Source organism: Oryx dammah, unplaced genomic scaffold (genome assembly GCF_014754425.2).
Source record: "Oryx dammah isolate SB20612 unplaced genomic scaffold, SCBI_Odam_1.1 HiC_scaffold_26, whole genome shotgun sequence".
In the NCBI taxonomy this organism is placed as follows: domain Eukaryota; kingdom Metazoa; phylum Chordata; class Mammalia; order Artiodactyla; family Bovidae; genus Oryx; species Oryx dammah.
The window spans coordinates 51539328-51561108 of NW_024070210.1; the positions used below are offsets into that span (position 1 = coordinate 51539328).

The following is a 21781-nucleotide window of genomic DNA, read 5'->3' on the forward strand; positions in this document are numbered from 1 at the left end:
CTCACGATTACATAGTCCTTCTACAGATATACGGGTGTGTAAATAATACACTGAATTCTTTCCCTAAATTTTAGCTAAGATGGAATAAAATGAAACTGTGCACACTAAACCACTGCAATGGGCCATGTCATCTGAGGCTTTTTGATTTCTCTCATGAATGGTGTTAGATCAATTTAGCTACAGCCTCATGCTCAACGATCCTCCCTGGTTAACAAGAGATTAATTGGGATGAAGAGTGAGACCAGTGAATTTCCATAGTCCTGTGAAGTCTCCGAATATCATAACCTCAGTTTACTTATCTGTGTATCACCAGCCTGGTAATGCAGTAACACAGAGTACTCACGCATTTTATAAGAACAAACCCCTGGTCCTCATTTATACTCCCAAGGAAGATGGGCAAGTAAAAAAATGCAGGCTTGCATAAGAGGCAAGACGAACACTCATTCCTTCAGCAGTTAATATATATGCTGATTCATGCTTATGTTATATAAGGGTGATTCATGTTAAAAAACACGCAGCAGTGTATACGATCTTTTGTTTGTCTCTCCAAATATTTCATAAGCCCCATGTTGAATGAATGAATGATGGGTCAATAAAACACAGCGAGGCAGACAAAACCATATGGACACTTTTCAGTTGCCTCATGAGAAAACCGATTACAGACCCAAAGGCTTAATACAGGTAACTTCCCTTTTGTTGAACCCCTGCTCCCTGGCCATACCTTCCCAGCATAATGGTGAATAATGAAGCCTTGGTTCCAGCTGTTGAAGTGCTCATGGTTCCCAATCTGCATCTGCAGTTTCTGGAGCAGTGTCTGATCTGCCCCCTCACCCACTGCGTGCATCGTGGCACACACATCGTCCAGAATGCTCATGATTCCAGGAGGGTTCTGATGGGACCGAGAAAGCAAAGCCCCAGTTCACTGACTGTTCTAAAACATACCATGTTCATTAGGTCTTTCCTTAAGCAAGGAAACAGCTCCCGAGACTTAAGATACCATCTTGGAAGTCAGTCTTTCCCTTTGAGGAAGGATGCTATTAATAATCCCAAATGGGAGCCACCTCTTAGATCTAACGATGGAACAAAATCCATTTTCAAAAAGAAAAGTTCAACTTCCCAAGGTTCTATTCAAAGTCATACACAGAACGATCATTATCTGCTCACTCTTATTGTACTAGGTTGATTTTTAAAACTCTAAAGAAAACCATTTTTCTTTGACGCTAATTCATTTCTTAATGTTTGTTTTCAGCCTGTTACCCATATAGACATAGATAATACAGTTACATACTGGATACATTCTATCATATATCAGTTTTTCTGCATAGCACTAGTTTATAAATAATCCTCCTGTTTTACACAGGCTTTGTACTTATTATTTTGATGGCTCTATTTCCCTGCTTTTGTGTGCTATAATTTATTTAAGGACTGAATTCTCTATGAATGTTTTCATCATTTCCAGTTTCCATTTACAGTACTGTACAGATGTGTCTATGCCCTTTTATTTTCTTTTGAATAATTTCTAGGGCTAAAGTCCTAGAAGTTGTATAAATGGTCTGGAAGGCAGGGCCAATTTTATGTCTCTTCATACACTATGCCATCAACATAAGTCATAACTGTCTCCTCTTAAAATTCAGTAATGACTTCCCTTCATAAATTGACAATGTGCTTATATACACATGTATATATTAACTGTAAGAATAAAACCCTGCTTTCACACATATACGTAGAAGCAAAATAAATGTAATTGCTAAAACTCTCTGCATCGAGGATTTCCCTGGTGGTCCAGTGGCTAAGACTCCGCACTCTCAATGCAAGGGACCTGGGTTCAATCCCTGGTAAGGGAACTCAATCCCACATACCACAACAAAGGCCAGGCATGGCCACATAAGCAAACAAAAAAAACCTCTCTTCAGTCAGAGCTCTCACTCTCTCTATTCTAATACAATGACAGAGAGAACAAAAACTCTTTTAGTGTAAACCTGTGAACAGTGAAAAGACACACCAGACCATACTTACAACTTTGTTTTCAATGAGGTCACATACGACTTTGTTATTAAAGTAATCAATGGGTGTCCATCTAATGCCTTCTTGCACATATTCTTCCTATAGGACAAAAAGCAGGAATTCTCACTGACTCAGTGAAGACCAGCTAGAGTTCAGCTAGGATATCACAGGCACATAAATCATCAGGAAAGAAAAACTTGGATCTCTTCCATAAAAACTAGCAATACTAATATTTTCTAAGAGGAAGAGGAAAAGAGAATTTCATTGCTTGGTAATTTTTATGTTTGGTTAGAACCATATAAAATTGCTTCCATACAATTGTTTTTGACATACAAAGATGGCAATTAAAAATGGCTTAACCCATAGGTCCAGTTTTGAAATAATCTCTTTGAACTTAACAGAGAACAGAAGTACAGATTAGCATCTAGGTACTTAGAAGGAAGGCCCCTCATTCAGGTCAGTTGCTCATTAAACATGATGAACACCATCACATGCTCCTGGTTTTCCTCGTTCCTCACCAGTCCTGCTTTGTTAGCATCCTTTGCTGGCTCTCCCCTCTACCCCCTGATCTTTATATGATGGGGGCTCTCAGGGCTCAATCTCCCAGCCTTGTTTTCTCAACCTTATTCTCTAGGTAATTCCAATCAACTCCGTGGCTTAAGATAATACCTCTAGGCTAATGACACCTGAAAGTGTTTCTTTAGTCTAGACTGGCCCCCTGAGTTCCAGAGTCACATACATTTCATATACTGGAATTTCTACTCAGAGGGATAACAGGCCTCTCATATCTACCACATTCAGCAGTGCTCTGGCCCTACATCCCTATCTCCAACCAACTGTTCTCCTCCTCATCTTACCATTCAGTAAACAGTCTCCCCACTGGTCCTGTTATTCAAGCTGCAAAGGTAGGAATCATCTGCGACTCCTCTTTCCTCAGCTAAATATGTTGAGAGCAAGTCACACTGACTCATTCTGCAAAATATATACCAAATCTGACCCCCTCATTAGGGGATCACGTCCCCATCTCTGCTGCAGCCATCACTGTCCATGCCTCACCTCTGCTGCAGCCATCACTGTCCACGCCTCACCATTCTTGCTCAGTCTCCCTGGGAGTCTGGTTTTGAAACTTCCACTCTTGTTTGTCCTCCCCTGCCTCAGCCTGCCCTGTCTAAGTGCAAAGAGTCAAAGCCAACTGGTCAAAAACAAATCAGATGGCATCACACTCTACTGCAAATCCTTCAATGGCTTCTCATCATACTTCCTCTGAAGTCTTCGCCATGCCCTACCAAGTTCCTCTGTGACCCAACCTTCTCCCATCTCAGTCTCCACCATGTCCACTCTTGGGGTTTGGCTCTAGCTACTCTGAGGAGTGGAAGAATTCCAGGGCAGAGTTTCCTAGGAAAACTATTGATCACTGGTGTTCCTAAGCAGACACATGAACACTTCCATGAATAAACATTCTTCAGACAGCCTCGGGTGTGTGCAGTGGGTTGAGTGTGTCCCCCAAGATTTTGTGTCCATCTAGAACCCTAAAATGTCCAGAAATAGGATATCTGAAGATATAATGAGCTAAGAATCTCATAATGAAATTGTCATGGATTTAGGGTGACCCCTAATTCCAGAGACTGGTATCTTTCTAAGAGAAGAGAGAATGAGATTTGGACGCAGGGAGAAAATGGACACAAGAAGACACAGGCGGAGACTGAAGGCATGCTGCCCAAAGGCAAGGAATGCCAGGAGCACCTTGAGCTGCAAGAGGCAAGGAAGAGTTTCCCCTGTAGTCTCTGGGAGGAGTGCTACCCTAGCAACATCTTGATTCTGAATTCTGGCCTCCTGGACTGGGAAAGGAAAAAATTTCTATTGTGTTAAGCTATCTGGTTGATGGTACCTTATTATAGCAATCTAAGAAATCAAAAAAACAGTAGGCACCAGAATAAAAGGGAACTTGCACTGGACTTCCAGTAGGTAGTATAAACAAGGCAAGTAACCTCAAGTCAGAATTTAAATACCAGCTTTGTTAAAGACACATTTATTTTTATGTTAGATTGGGAGCAGAGCAAATCCGAGAAAACCAAGTTTTCCTTTGGAACACAGTATATGCCATAGGCAATTGGGGTTGGAATAGGTTTCCATTTGCACTTGGTCAATGAGTCAGAGAGTAGTAAAAACCACCAGTCATAAGTCCAACTTCACAGCATCATTTACTTACAGAGAAAGAAAATGTAGCAGATGGTGTTTATACTTCAGACTAAAATGTCACAGTGGCATATGGTTTTTCTGCCTGACTCTATTAAGTACATTTTCTAATTAAAAAAAAACTATAATCTGAACCTGTTACCAAAAGAGAGACATCTATACCCTTCAAAACAAATCAGAAACAGAACAAGATGAAGGAAGAGGACTGCTCACCTGTTCTGTCTTTAATGTGAGTTCAATAAAAATCTGCTGTAATTTTTCATTAACAAAATTGATACAAAACTGCTCAAAGCCATTTTTCTGAAGAAAAGAAAAAGACAAAGTGTTACTTTTATGTACTTGTTTCTGCAAAATCATTTTAAAGTCACTTCTTGAGTGATTTAGTGAAAAGGCTTAACGGAAATGTTGGCGGCATCAGTAGAAACAGCATGGTTTATATTTAGGAGATACTAATTTAGTATAGGTACATGAAGAACTCAAAAAGGCAAAAGTGAGCCACAATGATTTTTTTTTCATTGCCTAGAATTATTTCTTTCAAGCCAGGTAAAAAGCATTACCCTTCTTTGTCTTCAATTACTCAAGCTGGTCTTACCTGAAATATTTCAAAGCCATAGATGTCTAGGACGCCAATGTTGTATTCCTGGTGGTCCTTCTCCATTGCTTTGTTAATAGACTAGAAGAAAGTAACCAGCATGGTAATTAACTCCTTTCACATTCATATTAATAATGGGCATGCATGGGGATAAGAAAAGCAGATACTACTGCCTATGGAAACAGAAGCAGACAAGAAGACAGATGAATTGCCCCTTAAAAAGGCCTCAGTGCAATGTCAAGTTTGTGGGAAAACCACCAGAATCTTAAAAAAAAAAAAAAAAAAGTAGCATGGTAGAAAAAGAAAGTTTGCTTCATACATTTCTGGCAGAACTAGTTTTTCTCAGGAAGTCTTGAGAATTAGAAAATATCATCTGGATGAGTGAAGTAAAACCTGTTTCACAAAAAGAACCAATATTGCAGAACTTGTAAATATTCTTTCCATTAACCCCATCCAGTACAGGCATACATAAAAGATACCGTGGGTTTGGTTCCAAACCACTGCAATACAGCAAATATCACAAAAAGTGAGTCACACCCTTTGTTTGTTTCCCAGTGCATATAAAAAAGATGCTTATACTGCACTGTATGTAGTTTATTAAGTACAGTCTTTTCAGTAGCATTACATATTAAAAAAATGTACATACTTTAACTAAAAATTACTTTATTGGTAAAAAAAAAAATGCTAGCACCCGAGCCTTCAGCAAGTCATAGTAGTAACATCAAAGATCACTGATCACAGAGCACCATCACAAATATAATAATGAAAAAGTTTGAAATATTGCCAGAATTACCGAGATGTGACAGAGACATGACATGAACAAATGTTGTCAGAAAAATGGCACTGATAGGTTTGTTCAACAGAGTTGCCACAAACCTTCAATTTGTAAAAAAAAATACAGTATCTATAAAGCACAATAAAACAAGGTATGCCCTGTAATCAATTAATGATCATCTAACATAATATGGCCAGAGAAAGCAATGGCACCCCACTCCAGTACTATTGCCTGGAAAATCCCATGGATGGAGGAGCCTGGTAGGCTGCAGTCCATGGGGTCGCTAAGAGTCGGACACGACTGAGCGACTTGACTTTCACTTTTCACTTTCACGCATTGGAGAAGGAAATGGCAACCCACTCCAGTATTCTTGCCTAGAGAATCCCAGGGACGGGGGAGCCTGGTAGGCTGCCGTCTATGGGGTCGCACAGAGTTGGACACGACTGAAGCGACTTAGCAGCAGCAACATAATATGGCAGGAATGTCAACAAGACAGTCTTTATTCTTAGAGGCAACTATGGATAGTAATGCCATTAGTTAGTATTAAAGTGATGGCAATGAAAAGCAACTTTACATGGATTCAACATTCACCAGGCTTTGGGAAGGGCTTCCCAAGTTTTGTTTCATTTAGTCCTCGCTACAATCCTCTTAATGACACTGATAACATCATAATGTATAAAACCACACTCGATAAGAGGAAGGGTCTGGAATTCAATTTAAGTAGTATGATGTTTCTAGTGTTCTTGACCACTGTGAAAAGAGATGTGTAATCAATGAAACAGATAATGATGGAGGTGGGGTATAGGTTAGAGGGGGTTAGTCAGGCCTGCAGGGAGGGAGGAATGTAAGAGAAAAATTCCTGGGGATTGAGAATAACTGGAGGAATTTTTAAGTACCAGAGTTGTTTTCCAGGCAAAGAAAATGACATTCATCTTTTATCAGCCAACAGGTAATGGTGTACAGCACTTAGCCCAGCACCTGGCAAGGAGTCAGGGCTTAATAAACGTCAGCTCCAATTAGCATCACTTACACAGGGCATCTGCCCCATTACACCACACAATCAAGGGAGGACAGAAAGGAAATAAAGTGGGAAGGCCAGCACTGGAAGGTTCACTGAACAGAGACAAGAGATGTAGGTTTTAATCCCAGTTCAACACAACCCTCCTGCTGAATGGCCTTGGGTGAAATAACCAATACTTGAGGCTAAGATTCCCTTGTCAATATAATGACGGGCCTGGACAAGTTAAAGGCATGACTAATGTTTTGTATAACCCTGACCGGATTCCTAAGCAATCTTACCATTAATATAACCATAAGAAGTACACAGAATATTTACCCTACCCTGCTCTGATCTACTCAACCCTAAACACACCCAACAATACTTTAAGCCTTATAGATGTTGCCTGGAGTGAAACACAGACTTTCTGGATCTAATGGCCAGCCTGTTGTCCCCTGACTGGGGTTCCCATGGGGTTCTTTCTGGCTAGAATAATTAAAAGGTAGAGGAGTGAAATAGCTGGAGATCTGCCAAATTACCTGGGTTTAATTCCTAGGTTTATCACTTAATAGTGGTATGACCTTGGGGAAGTTCCTGAACCTCTCTGTGCCTCAGAATTAGCTTATATGTTTAATAGAGATAATAATACCTAAGTCACAGAGTTGTAAGAATTATTCTTTTTCTAAAAGACTTAGACCAGTATCTGGCATAGTTAAGTGCTATATAAGTGCTTGCTATTATTATTCTAATCATTTACAAGCTACAGGGATTAACACAGACTGTCACTGGCAGTGACAGTGCTGAGAGACTAATTTTCAGAATCTATAAGTTATATACATATATAAATATGCATGTATATGCATATTTAGATATAATATCTGTATGCTTACACCATCATTTTAAAAGTCTGTGGTAGTTTAAAAAATATATCCAAAAAGTCTCTGACACTCCTCTCCCCCCAAAATTGGAAATTAAATCCTCTGCTCTTAACTGTAGGCTGTCCTTAGTGACTTGTTTCTAATGAACAGAAGCTGACAGAGTGGCAATATCTGAGGCCAAGATTAGGACATCAAAATCTTTGCAGCTTCTTCCTTGCTCTTTCTCTTACTCATTCTAGGGGAAATCAATTGCCATGTTGTGAGGATATTCAAGCAGCTCCAAAAAAGATGCCCATGTAGCAAGGAACTGAGGCATCCTGCCAATATGAAGACGCCATCTTGGAACCAGATTCTCCAACCCTCGTCAAGCCTTGTAGTTCTAATCAGCATCTTTTTGCCCTCTCATCCCTGAGTCAGAACCACCAAACTAAGTCACCTCCAAACAGCTGACCCACAGAAACTGTGAAAAAATAAATGCTTACTATTTTAAGCCACTAAGTTTTGGGTTAATTTGTAACATAACAATAGATGACAAATACAACATTCCAAACCTTTAAGCTGAAAGATTTACAACAGTGGCCCTCCTCTTTTTCTGGTCTGTAGTTCTGGCTTTACTAAGTATTTTGTCCACAAGAAGCTGTTACCATATTAGAGTTTTGCTGGACAATACTAGAAGTAAAAGTGGAAAAGTAAAAAATGGTTCCAGTGTGAGGATAAAACACAGAGGAGTGAAGTGATGATCACATAAGGAATGAGCCAAAACGTGAAAACAAAGCTCTGAGATGTTTTACTCTTTACATGACATTAGAATATGGAGTCCCAACAATGTCAATCTGTGTTTACTTACATCTACCAAGAAATCAAAGACCCGGGCATGCAGGGCCTTGGCAAGTGCATCCCTGGTGTAACAGGCTTGCTCTACGTTGAGGGTCACGTGGATAGACTCTGACTTGCCTCCCCACTTGCTGTCCATCTGCCGGCTTGTGAGCTTTTCTTTCAACCGGTCCTGGTTGATCCCCAGGAGATAGGCAGGAAAAGCCAAAACTATACAAAACAAAACAAAAACATGACTGTTTTCAGATTTTTAACAATTCCTCTCACAAATACACGACATGTGTGTGCACACATACAAGATACCAACCACCATTAGCCTCCAAGATCTTTCACTGTAATGAAGACGGCGTATCAGAAGTCTCACACACATCCATCCACTTTAATTTTTCCCAATTTTTCTATTACATGAGTCAATTCCTATGACGACCGAGACTTTCAATAATACAAATCAGTGATCCAAGAAGGGTGGCAAATCAATCCCCCCTACTGAGATCACAGCCAAATGCCTAAAACGGACATCTTTCCAAGTCTGCAGCAAGACAGCCTGGAAGGAACTAAATGAAGAAACATTTTTTTTGGCTCCAAATGCTGTTTTTCTTCCTTTTTGGTACAGTGTTTTCATAGAATCATCATTCCCAGCTTGAAGCACCTGATATCATCAAACTTATCATGATAACAAATCACATAGTTATTGAGTGCTTTCCATGTTTTGGGGTACTAAAGACAGAGGACAGGATATAAAATACTTAAGAAATCTTGAAGACAATTTAGATGGGGCAAAGACAGTTTACCAAATAAAGAAGCCTACAAAAGCTGAGTATATGACATGGACAGACAATAAAGCCCTGGAGGATTTAGGACAGAGAGATATTACTGTTTGCTGGGGTGGTCAAGGAAGATGTGGGATTTGCTGGGGGGAAGGGGAGGGGCTAAAAGGCTGAACAGGGTTTGTACAAATGCAGAGGAAGAAAGAAGAGGGAGAGAGGGGAGTGGGATGTGCAAAGGCAAGGACGCTGGGTAGGGGAGACACAGCTGAAGTGAGCACTGGCTGGAGATGAAGGTCAAGGCATTTGATGAGAGGATTAGGGTGAATTTTAATGGTGGAATTGAATGGTAAGGGATATTTGGTCTGGAGTCAAAGGGGGCTGGATGGCTTCTAGAGACAGATGTTACCAGATTGCCCTGGGGCAGTGTACAAGCAATGGAGGGGATTGTAGTAGGCACACCACAGAATAAACACCCCATACTAAAGACATGGCAGTTGGCACAGCTTGTGGTCTTCAGATAGAAAAGGTGAGGTTCTCACAGCTCAGCAAATTGTCTCAAGCCAAGAATCTCATCAAGAGGGGGCCCAGAGATACAAACAGGTATTCTTGACTTTTTGGTCAAAATACTCTAATATGAATAAATGACAAGCATGAGATTCCTGGACACGAAAGAATGCTCAGAAATTTTTTCCAGTATGAACGAAAGATTTTTATGAACACAAATCAAAATTCTGAACTTGGATATGAATTCTCTTTTTCTGCATAAAGTTTTGCCAAAATTCTCTGATAAAGGGATTTTTATTAAAGACCTTATGATAATCCTCAAAAATCATAAAGCTCCCAATAAAGATAATCTGTTTGAATTTCACAGATGGCAATGGAATGTAACAGGCTAACATTTCTCCGTATGTACCTTCCAATGAGATTAAGTCAGTGAAAGCATTTTGAAAAAGGGCAATGCCAGAACAAAGTATTTATTATCTGTGTGACTGTTCCACAGAAATGCTCTGACAGGAGAGGGCTTCCTTTTTCAAAGGGCATGTGAAGAAAATTACACACACTAATTTGCCAATGGCCAGTCTCTTTTAAGTTTAGTTTCACCACACATATGTTTAGGAATCTGGATGTGTCTTCTGCCAAAATGAACATTACCTTGCACAGAACAAGGACAGAAGATGCCTGTAAATCACATGTGCAGCTTTGTGTGAGAATCAAAAGACACTTACCAAAGTGTCTGACACCGAGGAGACCTTCATTAAGGAGAAACTACAGTGTTGGTTATGATCACTCTCACCAGGCAGACAGCATGTAGGTGAAACATGGGCTTCTCCCAAGCCCCCTACCATGCTAAACTAGGGACGCAGTTAAAATGGTTGGTAGCAATGTTTATGGCATTACCATTACGCCACAGCTAAAGAAACAAAACAATATGGCATAAGTCCTTGGGTCCTTGAGATGAAATAGACAAGACTGACAAGGAAACAATATCCTTCCAGGCCTCCTATCTCTTAAGTAGAAGAGGGCAAAAGTGAAGGACCCCACGCACTTGAAAACCAAGGCAGGGAGTTTTGGCCAAGAATCTGAGTCACAAGCTTAGGGAAACAGCTAAGAAGTCTAGAGAGGAAATCTAGTACTTGCTTTTCCAAAAAATCCATGCCATGCTTTTCAAGTATAGTATCTTCTTCAATGGTTGCCCTGGTGCTAAAACTGTAGGGCTGCTCATATTGACTTTGTTCCAGCTGTGAATCTCTATGAAGGTGTATGCAAGAATGGATGGATAGGAGCGGCAGTTTGGAAGTTCAGAGGCTGGGGGAATGGGTTGGGAAGGAGAGAGCAAGGAGAAAGCACTGATTAATTTTAAAAATGCTGACGTAACTCTGGTAGAATTAAACAGAATTATGCAGGGCATAAAAGAACCCACTAGAAAGAATGTTTTAGCACATTTTGATAATGAGGATAGATTTCTACTACTGCATTCAAGTGTAAAGCAAAGTTGGATTGAATTTTTCCATTTAAGCATAGGGAATATAGAGAAACCAAAAAGATGTAACAAAACAAAACTCCCTGTTACAAATTTAAAAGAAATGGCAAAGTAAATGTGGTTTATCAATCTTGGGTGTTGAGGTTCTATGCTTTCTAACCCACTAATAACAAGACAAAGAAGGGGCACTGTCACTTTACTCCTGTGGTTACTTAAGTAGTATTTTTATTTCCTTCAACAAAGTTCTTAAGCTAATTTGCATTTAATATTCTGCTTTAGTAGACCAGTTGTGATGAAAGTCTCAACAATTTTTTTTTCTACAATACAATAGCTAAGAAAAGTCTGCTTTCTTCCTTTATAAAAACATTGGCTAAGCCTTCCCCCTATAAATGCATTCCATGTATTAAAGTCAAATATGAGAAAAACACAAACCAGGTTATCCACTTTAAGTAATTGGAAGACTAACAGGAAACCATCTTTATGTCCATCAACAGATGATTGGCTCAATAAACTAAAGTACAGTCAGGCAGTAGAATGCTAATGCAGCTTTGAGAAGGATGGGGTTTCCTCATTTTCAGCAATGTGGATGGACCTGGATATTGTCATACAGTGTGAAATAAGTCAGCCAGAGAAAGACAAATATATGATATTGCTTATATATGGAATCTTAAAAAAAGGGTACAAATTACAAAATTAGAACCAGAGTTACAGATACAGAGGACAAACTTATGGTCACCAGGCAATAAGAGAGGGGGTGAGATAAACTGGGAGACTGGGATGGACATATACACACTACTACCCAGGGAACAGAACCAATCAGAACCTACTGTGTAGCACCGGGAACTCTACTCTGTAATGACGTATATAGGAAAAGAATCTAAAAAAGAGTGGACACGTGTATATGCAGACCTGATTCACTTTGTGGTACACTTGAAACTAACACATTGTAAATCAACTATAAAGCAAAAAAAAAAATTTTTTTTAATGAAGCTTCTTAGTGAATTGCTATAGAATAATCTCCAAGATACAACGTGGAATGAAAAATCACAGAGCGTGTTATAAACTCCCACTAATGTAGAATAGTAGGGAAAAAAAGAAGAGATATGAATAGTTTCTTAGGAACACAGTATTCCCCTGAAAGGAATACAAGAGATTGGAAACAGTGGTTCCTACTACAGAGGGGAATAGTGAACGTGAAATTCGTTCAGTCGTGTCCGACTCTTTTCGACCCCATAGACTACCTAGTCCATGGAATTCTCCAGGCCAGAATACTGGAGTGGGTAGCCTTTCCCTTCTCCAGGGGATCTTCCCAACCCAGGGATTGAAGCCAGGTGTCCCGCACTGAAGGCAGACTCTGACTAGCAAATGGGTAGATGCGAGAACTGTGATCATGTACTGCCCTGACCATGATTAGGTATTACCAACTGGAAGAAAACAACACGACTGGGAGGAGGACCTATTTCTCTGTTCAAGCTCTTTGGCTTCAAGAATAGCCCTTCTCTGATGGAGACAGCCCCACACCACTTTCAATCAGAGGATCTCATGGCAGTTGCCAATCCTGGGTTTTATCCAGTTGGCTGAGGAGGCTTCTTGGCTCAAGCATCCAGGAAAATACTTGCTGTGTCAAAGCCATGACCTTTTCCTCCAGCCTAAAGGGTCAGTAAAGGATTGTACTATTTAAGAAAGCAACAGAATTCCAGTGTACGTCTATAGAAACAGTCAAGAAATCGGAAAGGTCGGTGTTGAAAGGCAAGTGTTCATGACCCTCCTGGACACATACATGCATTTGTTAAATGTGAAGGATAAAGCACATAAAGTATGAAAACATAGTTATTATTCTTGGGTTGTGCTTCTAGACTTCATGGATACCCTGTGCCTTTATTGTTTTCCACCACACTCCCTTCCCTGGTAAACACAATTCATGTTTCTCCTTATCAGAGAGACATCTAAAGTTAGCAGAACTTCCCTCTTTTATCACCAAAGAGAACAAAAATATAAAAAAGAACCTTATTTGGAATGGAAAGAGCCTCCCTGCACTGTCAGCAATGAGTAGGATACTATTTATTACTGGGCATCTAAATTTATCATCTTGGAAGAATGCTGAGAAAGGAAGAAACATCTTCCTGGGTGGTTGAAGGATGTGTGGGTTCTGAGAGCAGCCTGGAAAGCTGACCGATGACAAAGAGGCTAAAGTCACACGCCACAGTGGCTGTAGCACAGCGGTGTACACAGAACCAGTAGCGCGCCTGATTCCTTCTCAAAGGGTAAAAGCGATCATTTAGGTCTTCTGACTGCTACAGAGGGGCCATTAAAGACATCCTCAGCAAGATCAATACAACAGTGTCCATTTTCCCCCCCTTGTTTTCAGAAACCCAATCTAATCCAACCCATGGGGCAACTTACAAACCTGTTAGCTATCCATATTTACTTACATCCTGAGAGAAACTTCAGGTGAATATCAACCCTAAAGATCAGTTACAGAAAAGATTTTTAGTAGGAGACAATTCTAATTCTCATTAAAGTATAGCTTGATTTTTAAACCTCCATGTAAAATTCTGCCAGGTTTCCGCAAGGTTAAAGAGAAACCAGAACAGCTTCCTCAGCGGTCCCTAGTGTGGGCACACAGAAGAGGCACAGACTCTCACGAGGCCTTTCAGTTCTGCCACAGCAAGACTTGCCAGTCTCCTCAGCCTCTCTTCCCCAAAAACCCAAAGCATAGGAAAGTGGTGAGTTCTTCTGATCGGAACTAAACACTGTATCCCCTCATTTGGCAACCGTGTGCCCAAACCACTCACACTCTTCACTCTCCACGGCCGCGTAATTGCCAACTTCCTTGAAGCTGATGTTTCCCAGGTGGAGAATCCCCGCCACTATCTGTAGCACCAGCGCCTGCTCCTCCGCAAAGATCCCAATCACGTTCATGGCGTGCTGGAAGAGGGGACAGAAACGACCCAGACAAGTCGGTCACTAGCTATGGAAGCACATCAGAAAGAAACCAAAGCTTGGATGGGGTTGTGCAGTTACACAAGGCTTAGTCCACGACGGCAGCTGGAAGTCACCATAAGACATTTTCACTGACCAATGCCCTTCACACATTCAAGTCTCAATACGGTGCTGGAAAGGCAGTTCAGTCTTGAAATTTCTTTTTTGTGGTTTGGTCATTCAGTCATGCCCAACTCTTCTGTGACTCCATGGACTGTAACCCACCAGGCTCCTCAGTCCCTGGGATTCTCTAGGCAGGAATACTGGAGTGGGTTGCCATTTCCTTCTCCAGGGGATCTTCCCGACCCAGGGATTGAACCCACGTCTTCTGCATTGCAGGCAGATTCTTTATCACAGCCACCAGGGGAGCCCAATAAATAACCTGCCCAATGTGGACATGTAATCGTCTAGAAATACATGCGAGAAGGCTCTGGAGGAAAGATATTCAGATGCAGAGGCAGTTGCCCAGTCAACAAGTCTGTTCTTGTCTCTTAATTTTCTCCTTCTTGCCACCTTCTCCCTCTAAGGGCACCAGTCTGCTTTCCAGCCACTCCAAACTCTCAGATTCTTCTCTTCATTGGGAGGGCTGAGAATAAATTGTACTTGCAAAAGGATCTTGAAAAATTCCAGGAAAACCAAATAAAAGCATCATTAGAAGAGCTTTGTTTCTGAGATCCACTAAACTCAAATGAAAGGAGATCAAAGGCCTGAGTCTTAGATACCCATACTTTAAGGGGCTCTTTTCTAAGACAGCTGCAGGCCTGTCTGCACGCTTTCTCCCACCTCCGCTGAGGCCACGTGATGCCACCTTCTTTCCTCATACCTGGGACACAGTCTGCCCCTTTCAAGCACAAATGTCAGCCCCCCTGCCACCTGAAACTGTACCTCCAATTGCCCATTCAGTTTTCCCACTTGGTTTTGGATCCAGGCTGAGGGAGGAGCCAGGCCTAGTACCTGACTTAAAGGGCAGTGGTGATGCAGTTCCTTGAGGCTAAATAGGTGAATAGTCCACCTCTAGAAGGTTCTATTTTTTACTTTTAAAATTTCTTTTGGCAGCACCACATGGCATGTGGGCTCTTTGTTCCCTGACCAGGTTTTAAACATGTGCCCCCTGCAGTGGAAGCATGGAGTCTTAACCACTGGACCACCAGGGAAGTCTCTAGAAAGTTCTAGATTGATTGAGTTAGTAAGTTGTTTCCCCAAGGATGCGAACCCTCAATAATATACCTGAATTCACAGTGTGTACCATAACGCACACAAAATGTGAAAAGAATGGAGTAAGGCTTGCCCTCTGACCTGTAAATACTGAGGTGGAGATGAGACTGAAGGTGTTCTAAGATTTCTAAACCTGATTTTTTTTTCAATATTTATTTGGCTGTATCAGGTCTTAGTTGTGGTGTGTGGGATGTAGTTCCCTGACCAGGGATTGAACCTGGGCTCCCTGCATTGGGTGCCTGGAGTTTTAGCCACTGGACCACAAGGGAAGTCCCTCTAAACCTGATTAAGATCATAATTTTTGGTTTGTTTTTGTAAGGAAACAGCTCAACAACTGCGTAGCTTTTGGCAAACAGGTATGGTAAATACATTGTTGAAAATACTTTTTATGTGAATCAGAATACCTAGAGAGGGGTAATGATGAACTTTTTTATTACCCATGTTTAATCATTAAGTGGTCCTCTGGCAACTGGGCCGATGGCTATTTAAGGGTGTTTACACGTGTGTTTTAAGAAATGGAGTGCTTCCAGCAAAAAGAGGTGATGTTTCAGGTTGCTCTTGGCTTTGTTCATCTCCCCTGCCCTTTCTGCCATAGACAATGCCTGCTCTAGATGTCAGATTGTGCCCGGCCTGCACCAGCACTTACCAGGGTTTCCTGAAACTCCTTCTTGTCATCAATGCCGTCCACCTTGTAAGACCCCGAGAGGCTCAGGTAGTAATAATAGTCCATGGTGGTGATGCCCAGGCCATGCTTCTGCTCTGGGGAGGCGCCCTCGATAAGCTGCAGCAAGAGAAAGTGGCATGTGTGTGGTGGAGCCCATGGGTCAGGCAAAGGTACCACACGGGTCCCACTACCACCCACCACCCCTGGAGTCAGGCGATTAGACCTTCTACCCCTGCTCCCTAAATGGATGGATGCTCCTGGCCTCAAAAATACGAAGGGGCTTCAGAATATCTGCTCTCTGTGTAGTAGCCCCAAATCATCTCTGCAAATTCTAGTTCTTAACTCTGATTAGACCTGCAAGGGCTGAGAATTTTCCCTTATCTGACACACTGAACTGCACAGTTACCCTGGTGAAATCCCTTGGAACAGTGGAGAGCAAGCCAGATTATCACCACTTTGTTCCTGCTCAACTTGCACATGGCTCTTGTTTTTATTTTTGGTGGAGTCAAACTCTTATTTTTTATTTTCTTAATCGGAGTATATTTGTTTCACAACCTTGTGTCAGCTTTTGCTGTACAACCATGTGAGTCAATGCACAAGCCTTTGTAAAGGGCAGCTGGACTCTCCATGCTTCTCCAGCACGGTGCATATTCAAGTACAGCCTCAGGGCCCCCATGCTGGTGTCCTGTCCCTTGGCTTTCTGTTCTGTCTCTGGTATCTACCTTAGTTCTGAGCAAGGGCCCTATAGGTGTGCGAGAAAATGTTCACCAATCCATTTTCTCTCTCTCTTTCTGGCTATGCTATGTGCGTTTCTCCAGGTGCAGCAAGTGCAGACCTACTATTTGTTTGTGGTGCCTGGGCTTCTCATTGTGGTGACGTCTCTTGTTGCAGAGCATGGGCTCAGTGTTTGTGGCACCACGGGCTTAGCTGCCCCACAGCATGGGGAATCCTCCTGGACCAGGGATCAAACCTGTGTTCCCCGCATTGGCACGTGCATTCTTTACCACTGGACCCCCAGGGAAGTCCTCAACAATCCATTCTTGAGGTGGGGGTGGAGAATGAATGTGTAGCAATTGCTAACTTTGGTGGTGTAAATACTCCTACCACAACTGATTTCAAACTACCAAGAAACGTCACTGAAGGAAGAAATGCACATAGGCCATGCAGGCCAGCGCCAGCCCCCACTGGCCCCCACCCTCAGCCACACTTCTTCATCTTGGTTTAGTTCCTCCTGTCATCCCAGCTTCACACCCTTAAAACAGGGAACCTCATCTCCTTTATGGACAAGTTCTTGGTCATCCTATTACATCAAGTTCCCTTAGTTTCCCCCCCATCTCCTTAAAATCTTTTTGTGCCATTCTCTTCCTTTTTCTTTTGATTTGGTTTTGTTTTTGCTAAGGAAGAACTTCTCCCATCTCTGTCTCAGTCTTCTCCCTACCCACATCATGTACTCCCTTCACCTGAACGTTCAAACATCCCTTTTTTTCTCTCCAGCCTACAGTCACGTGCTTCTTTGTCTTCTTTAGAAGCTTTTCCTTGACTCTGAAATCCTTCAGTCTACAGAGTCCCCTTCCTCTCCTTCCTCATCTGGTTTCTTCCTCCCTGTCACCATGCTGATGGAACAGGCCTCATGGCTGCTTTGCAGTGGCTGCAGCCACCAGGCCTTGCTTGGTCCCCAGGCCCTTGCCTCATCCCTCCCCCCAAAGCTCTGAATATGTGATCCTGCCCTGCACCCCCAAAGCTTCCCCTGGCTTCGGTGACACTGCAGGATCTCTGACTACTTTCCTGGCTCCTCAATGCCTCCCTCATCCCACAGGTGGTCTCCAGGTCCCCACGTCCTAAATGGGCATGGTTTTTCCCTCCACATTCACTCCCACAGAAGTCTTACCTATTTCACAGCTTCGACTATCACTTTTATGTCAGAATCTTAAACTCTGTCTTACCCTGAACTCATCACTTCCCCAGTCTCCAGGCTGGGGTTTTCCAGCTTGTGGGCAGAGGATTCTGAAGGGGGGTAGGGCTGGCATTTATAGTACAGCATCCAGGAAATAATTATGAACTTCTGTCCAGTGCTCAATAAATAATATAGTGTGTGTAATACATGAAATTACTTTTCAAACACCTGTACATGGTGCTTTGATTAATACAATTAAAAGCATTACTGAATTGACAGAAGTTTTTGGTCATTTATAGATATTTTAAACCAATAGATTCTAACCAGAAGAAATGTTTGCCACCACCTAACATGTTTATGGAACTGAAAAGACTGAAATGGAAGCAATCAATATAGCTTAACTTCCTTCAAACTGAATAATCATCAAACTCTAACAAAAAATTAAAATAAAAACCAAAAAACTAACAGTTGCAGCCAATTCTTCAAAGAAAATCTAGTGTAGGTCCCCAGTATCTGAAGTACTAATACAAAAATCCATACATTAAAAAAATTGTTTATGGTATCATTATACTTTCAAATACTTAAAAAACATTCAAAACAATTATATTCCAATAAAAATCAATCATCATTAAAAAAAAACATTTAAAAAATAGTTGAAACAAATGATTGCTGAAGCCTGGAACATAATTTAAAAGCATCCGGCCGACTGCTCTAACACTAAACTCTCCATGGCTTCCGAGAGTCTGAGCCAAAACTTTCTGACCTGGCAAGAAATGCCTCAAGTCTTTTTTCAAGTCTTTCTTCCCACAGTTCACCTTTTGGAGACCCCTACCCTTGCAATCTGGCTGGAGCCTGGCTCATTCATTAGCTTACCTGTCCCCTCCCCACCTCCTCATCCCTCCCTCCTTGCTTTGTTCAGACCATCTGACTCGACCTGAGTCAACCTCTCCTCCACACCATCTTGTGCCCCCTTAAAAGCTCTCCTTATTGTCCCAGCTATATCTCCCCTCGTGATATCCTATTTAGCCAAGAATCAAACATCCCTACTTTTGTTCTGAAGTGTGTCAACACTTTATTGACTATTTTACTTTAGGGAAATTGTTGTCTTCTCACCCCAGCTAGACCTTATTCTGCCTGCAAGTAAGGGCATCCTCACAGTTCTTTCGCACATGACTTGCACATCCTACGTTAATAAAGACTCAAGGGCTGGCCAGACTAGACTATCTCGACCTGAGGACCTGAGGACCAAGAGAAGAACATTTTAAATGTGGAGAAGGAATAGAGAAGTAGGAAAGAAATAATATAAAGGAAAACCTGGTAAAATATGTGAAAACTCCTCTCGCCAGGGTTCCTCATCACCACTCGAGATTTTTCCAGAAGGAAGTTAGAGATCTTTCCACCATCTGGTTCCCCACCTGGACTGAACTGGATTTCAAAGTATTTTCCCTGCAAGAAAATTAGGGACTTCCTTTAATGGTTGGTGAACAAAAACATGATGTTCCAAACAGGCTTGGGATACAGTATATAATTCAAGGAAATTCATTAATGAAAGATATGTTCTGACTTATTCCCAGTTCTGGTCTAGACTTCCTCACCGTTTCCTATCAAACAATAACCTGTGCCTTTGTCCAATCATACAATTCTGTACTGAAAGAGAGAATCTCTCATTCTAACCCAACTAAATATGGACACACTCACTATATTCCTTCCTCTTTTCCCTTAGTAGGTGCTAGTCTGCTAAACCAGAAGCTGTAAAGAATAGGACAGAAAAATCACATGGTCCCCTTGATCTAACAAGAGTGAACTTTGCCAGCCTCTTTCAAAGGAATCAAATTTTCCCTCTAAGAGACTTATTTTCATGGCTTTGAGCAAAAGCAATTTCTTTTTATCCCAGGAGCATCTAATATGCTAACACGAAATAAAAATACTTTAAAAAATTCTTTCCAGCTACCTGTGGGTGTGGGGATTTTTGTCACTGTTGTTCTTGTTAACATTTCCTTTTAAATGACTGCTAATAGGGAACAAAAGAGAACAAAACCCTGGACTGTAGCTGAAAAGGTGTCCAGATTCGTTAAGTAAATAATTTTTTTAAAACTACAATTTAGTTTCTCTTCAGTCCTCAGAAGGGTCCAGGAGTGTAAATTTAAATGAAGAAAAAGATGAGAATGTGGGTTTTAGGGAGTGGTATGACCTAGGGTCAGACTGGAGAGCATGCCCAGCCTAACTGCCTTCGCATTTAATATTTTTTAAATGTGTATGCTGATGAAGTCCACCATCTCAGGGATGAAGCCTGCCAAGCCACAAGTCTCCAACCAGAACCATTAACTCACTAAGGAGAAGAAAAACACACTGCGTGTCTTTCCTCCTGTGGATAGCACCTAGTACTGCTATGTTCCTGCTAAGTTAATGTCGATTCTGGGTATCAAAAAAGCTACAAAAGAAAGCCACAGTCTAATTGTCTATTTGTCTTAATCTGCTGACTCTTTCCTCTCCCTCTCCCAAAAATAAACCCCAAGACAAACATCCCGAAGCAGCAGACATAGAGGACCACAAACGACTGCTCTCCCGAACCACAATGGCTCACGACAAAGCCTGCTCAACAAGACCCCTCGTGCTTCCTTCCGTGGCCATCCTTCTCCATCCTTCCCTTTGGGCATGTTCTGCAGGGAATAATTCAGTGTCCATTTGCGTCCGACCCCACCACACCACCCCATTCCCTATCAATCTAGGGAGAGGGATGAAACAAAACAGGATGTCAAAGCCACGAAGGGCAGATTTGGTCAACGGCAAACTCTCAAGTCCTTTTGTTAACAGTTCACAACCTTGGCTGCCCACTAGAAAGATCCTGGGAGCCTCTAAGAAATACTGCCCGACGCCATTCCAGGGAAGTAAAGCAGCTGCTAGGGACTGGCACCCAGACACAAGTAGCTGTGAGAGGCCTGGCTGGCTTGTGTTTCTGACTGTGCTGGATCGCCACCGCTGCATGTGCTGCTCTCCTGTCATCACCGCTGCATGCGCTGCTCTGTTATCACCGCTGCATGCGCTGCTCTCCTGTTATCACTGCTGCATGTGCTGCTCTCCTGTCATCACCGCTGCATGTGCCGCTCTCCTGTCATCGTCACCGCTGCGTGTGCTGCTCTTCTGTTATCACCACTGCATGCGCTGCTCTCCTGTCATCACTGCTGCACGCGCTGCTGTTATCACCGCTGCATGCGCTGCTCTCCTGTCATCACCGCTACATGCGCTGCTCTCCTGTCATCGTCACCGCTGCATGCGCCTCTCTCCTGTCATCGTCACCGCTGCGTGTGCTGCTCTCCTGTTATCATCACCGCTGCATGCGCTGCTCTCCTGTCATCATCACCGCTGCATGCGCTGCTCTCCTGTCATCACTGCTGCATGCACTGCTGTTATCACCGCTGCATGCGCTGCTCTCCTGTCATCACTGCCACATGCGCTGCTCTCCTGTCAGCACCACCGCTGCATGCGCTGCTCTCCTGTCATCACCGCTGCATGCGCTGCTCTCCTGTCATCACTGCTACATGCGCTGCTCTCCTGTCAGCACCACCGCTGCATGCGCTGCTCTCCTGTCATCACCGCTGCATGCGCTGCTCTGTCATCACCGCTGCATGCACCGCTCTCTTGTCATCGTCACCGCTGCGTGTGCTGCTCTCCTGTCATCACTGCTGCATGCGCTGCTCTCCTGTCAGCACCACCGCTGCATGTGCTGCTCTCCTGTCATCGTCACCGCTGCGTGTGCTGCTCTCCTGTTATCACCACTGCATGTGCTGCTCTCCTGTCATCATCACCGCTGCATGTGCTTCTCTCCTGTCATCACCGCTGCATGCGCTGCTCTGTCATCACCGCTGCATGCACCGCTCTCCTGTCATCGTCACCACTGCGTGTGCTGCTCTCCTGTTATCACCACCGCTGCATGCGCTGCTCTCCTGTCATCACTGCTGCATGCGCTGCTCTCCTGTTATCATCACCGCTGCATGCGCTGCT

At 42.6% G+C, this 21781-nt stretch overlaps 1 protein-coding gene across 1 annotated transcript in view; it reads right to left on the minus strand.

Annotated features, from left to right (window-relative positions):
* MYO1E (myosin IE) overlaps positions 1–21781 on the minus strand; it is a 215323-nt gene that overhangs the window by 59738 nt on the left and 133804 nt on the right. Inside the window, exons 7-14 of the mRNA XM_040226636.1 lie at positions 19094–19225; positions 15868–16002; positions 13820–13952; positions 8290–8486; positions 4793–4873; positions 4414–4500; positions 2017–2103; positions 722–889 (exon numbers count right to left, since the gene is read on the minus strand). Of these exons, the coding sequence (XP_040082570.1) occupies positions 722–889; positions 2017–2103; positions 4414–4500; positions 4793–4873; positions 8290–8486; positions 13820–13952; positions 15868–16002; positions 19094–19225 (1020 nt within the window). The remainder of the gene's footprint in view (positions 1–721; positions 890–2016; positions 2104–4413; positions 4501–4792; positions 4874–8289; positions 8487–13819; positions 13953–15867; positions 16003–19093; positions 19226–21781) is intronic.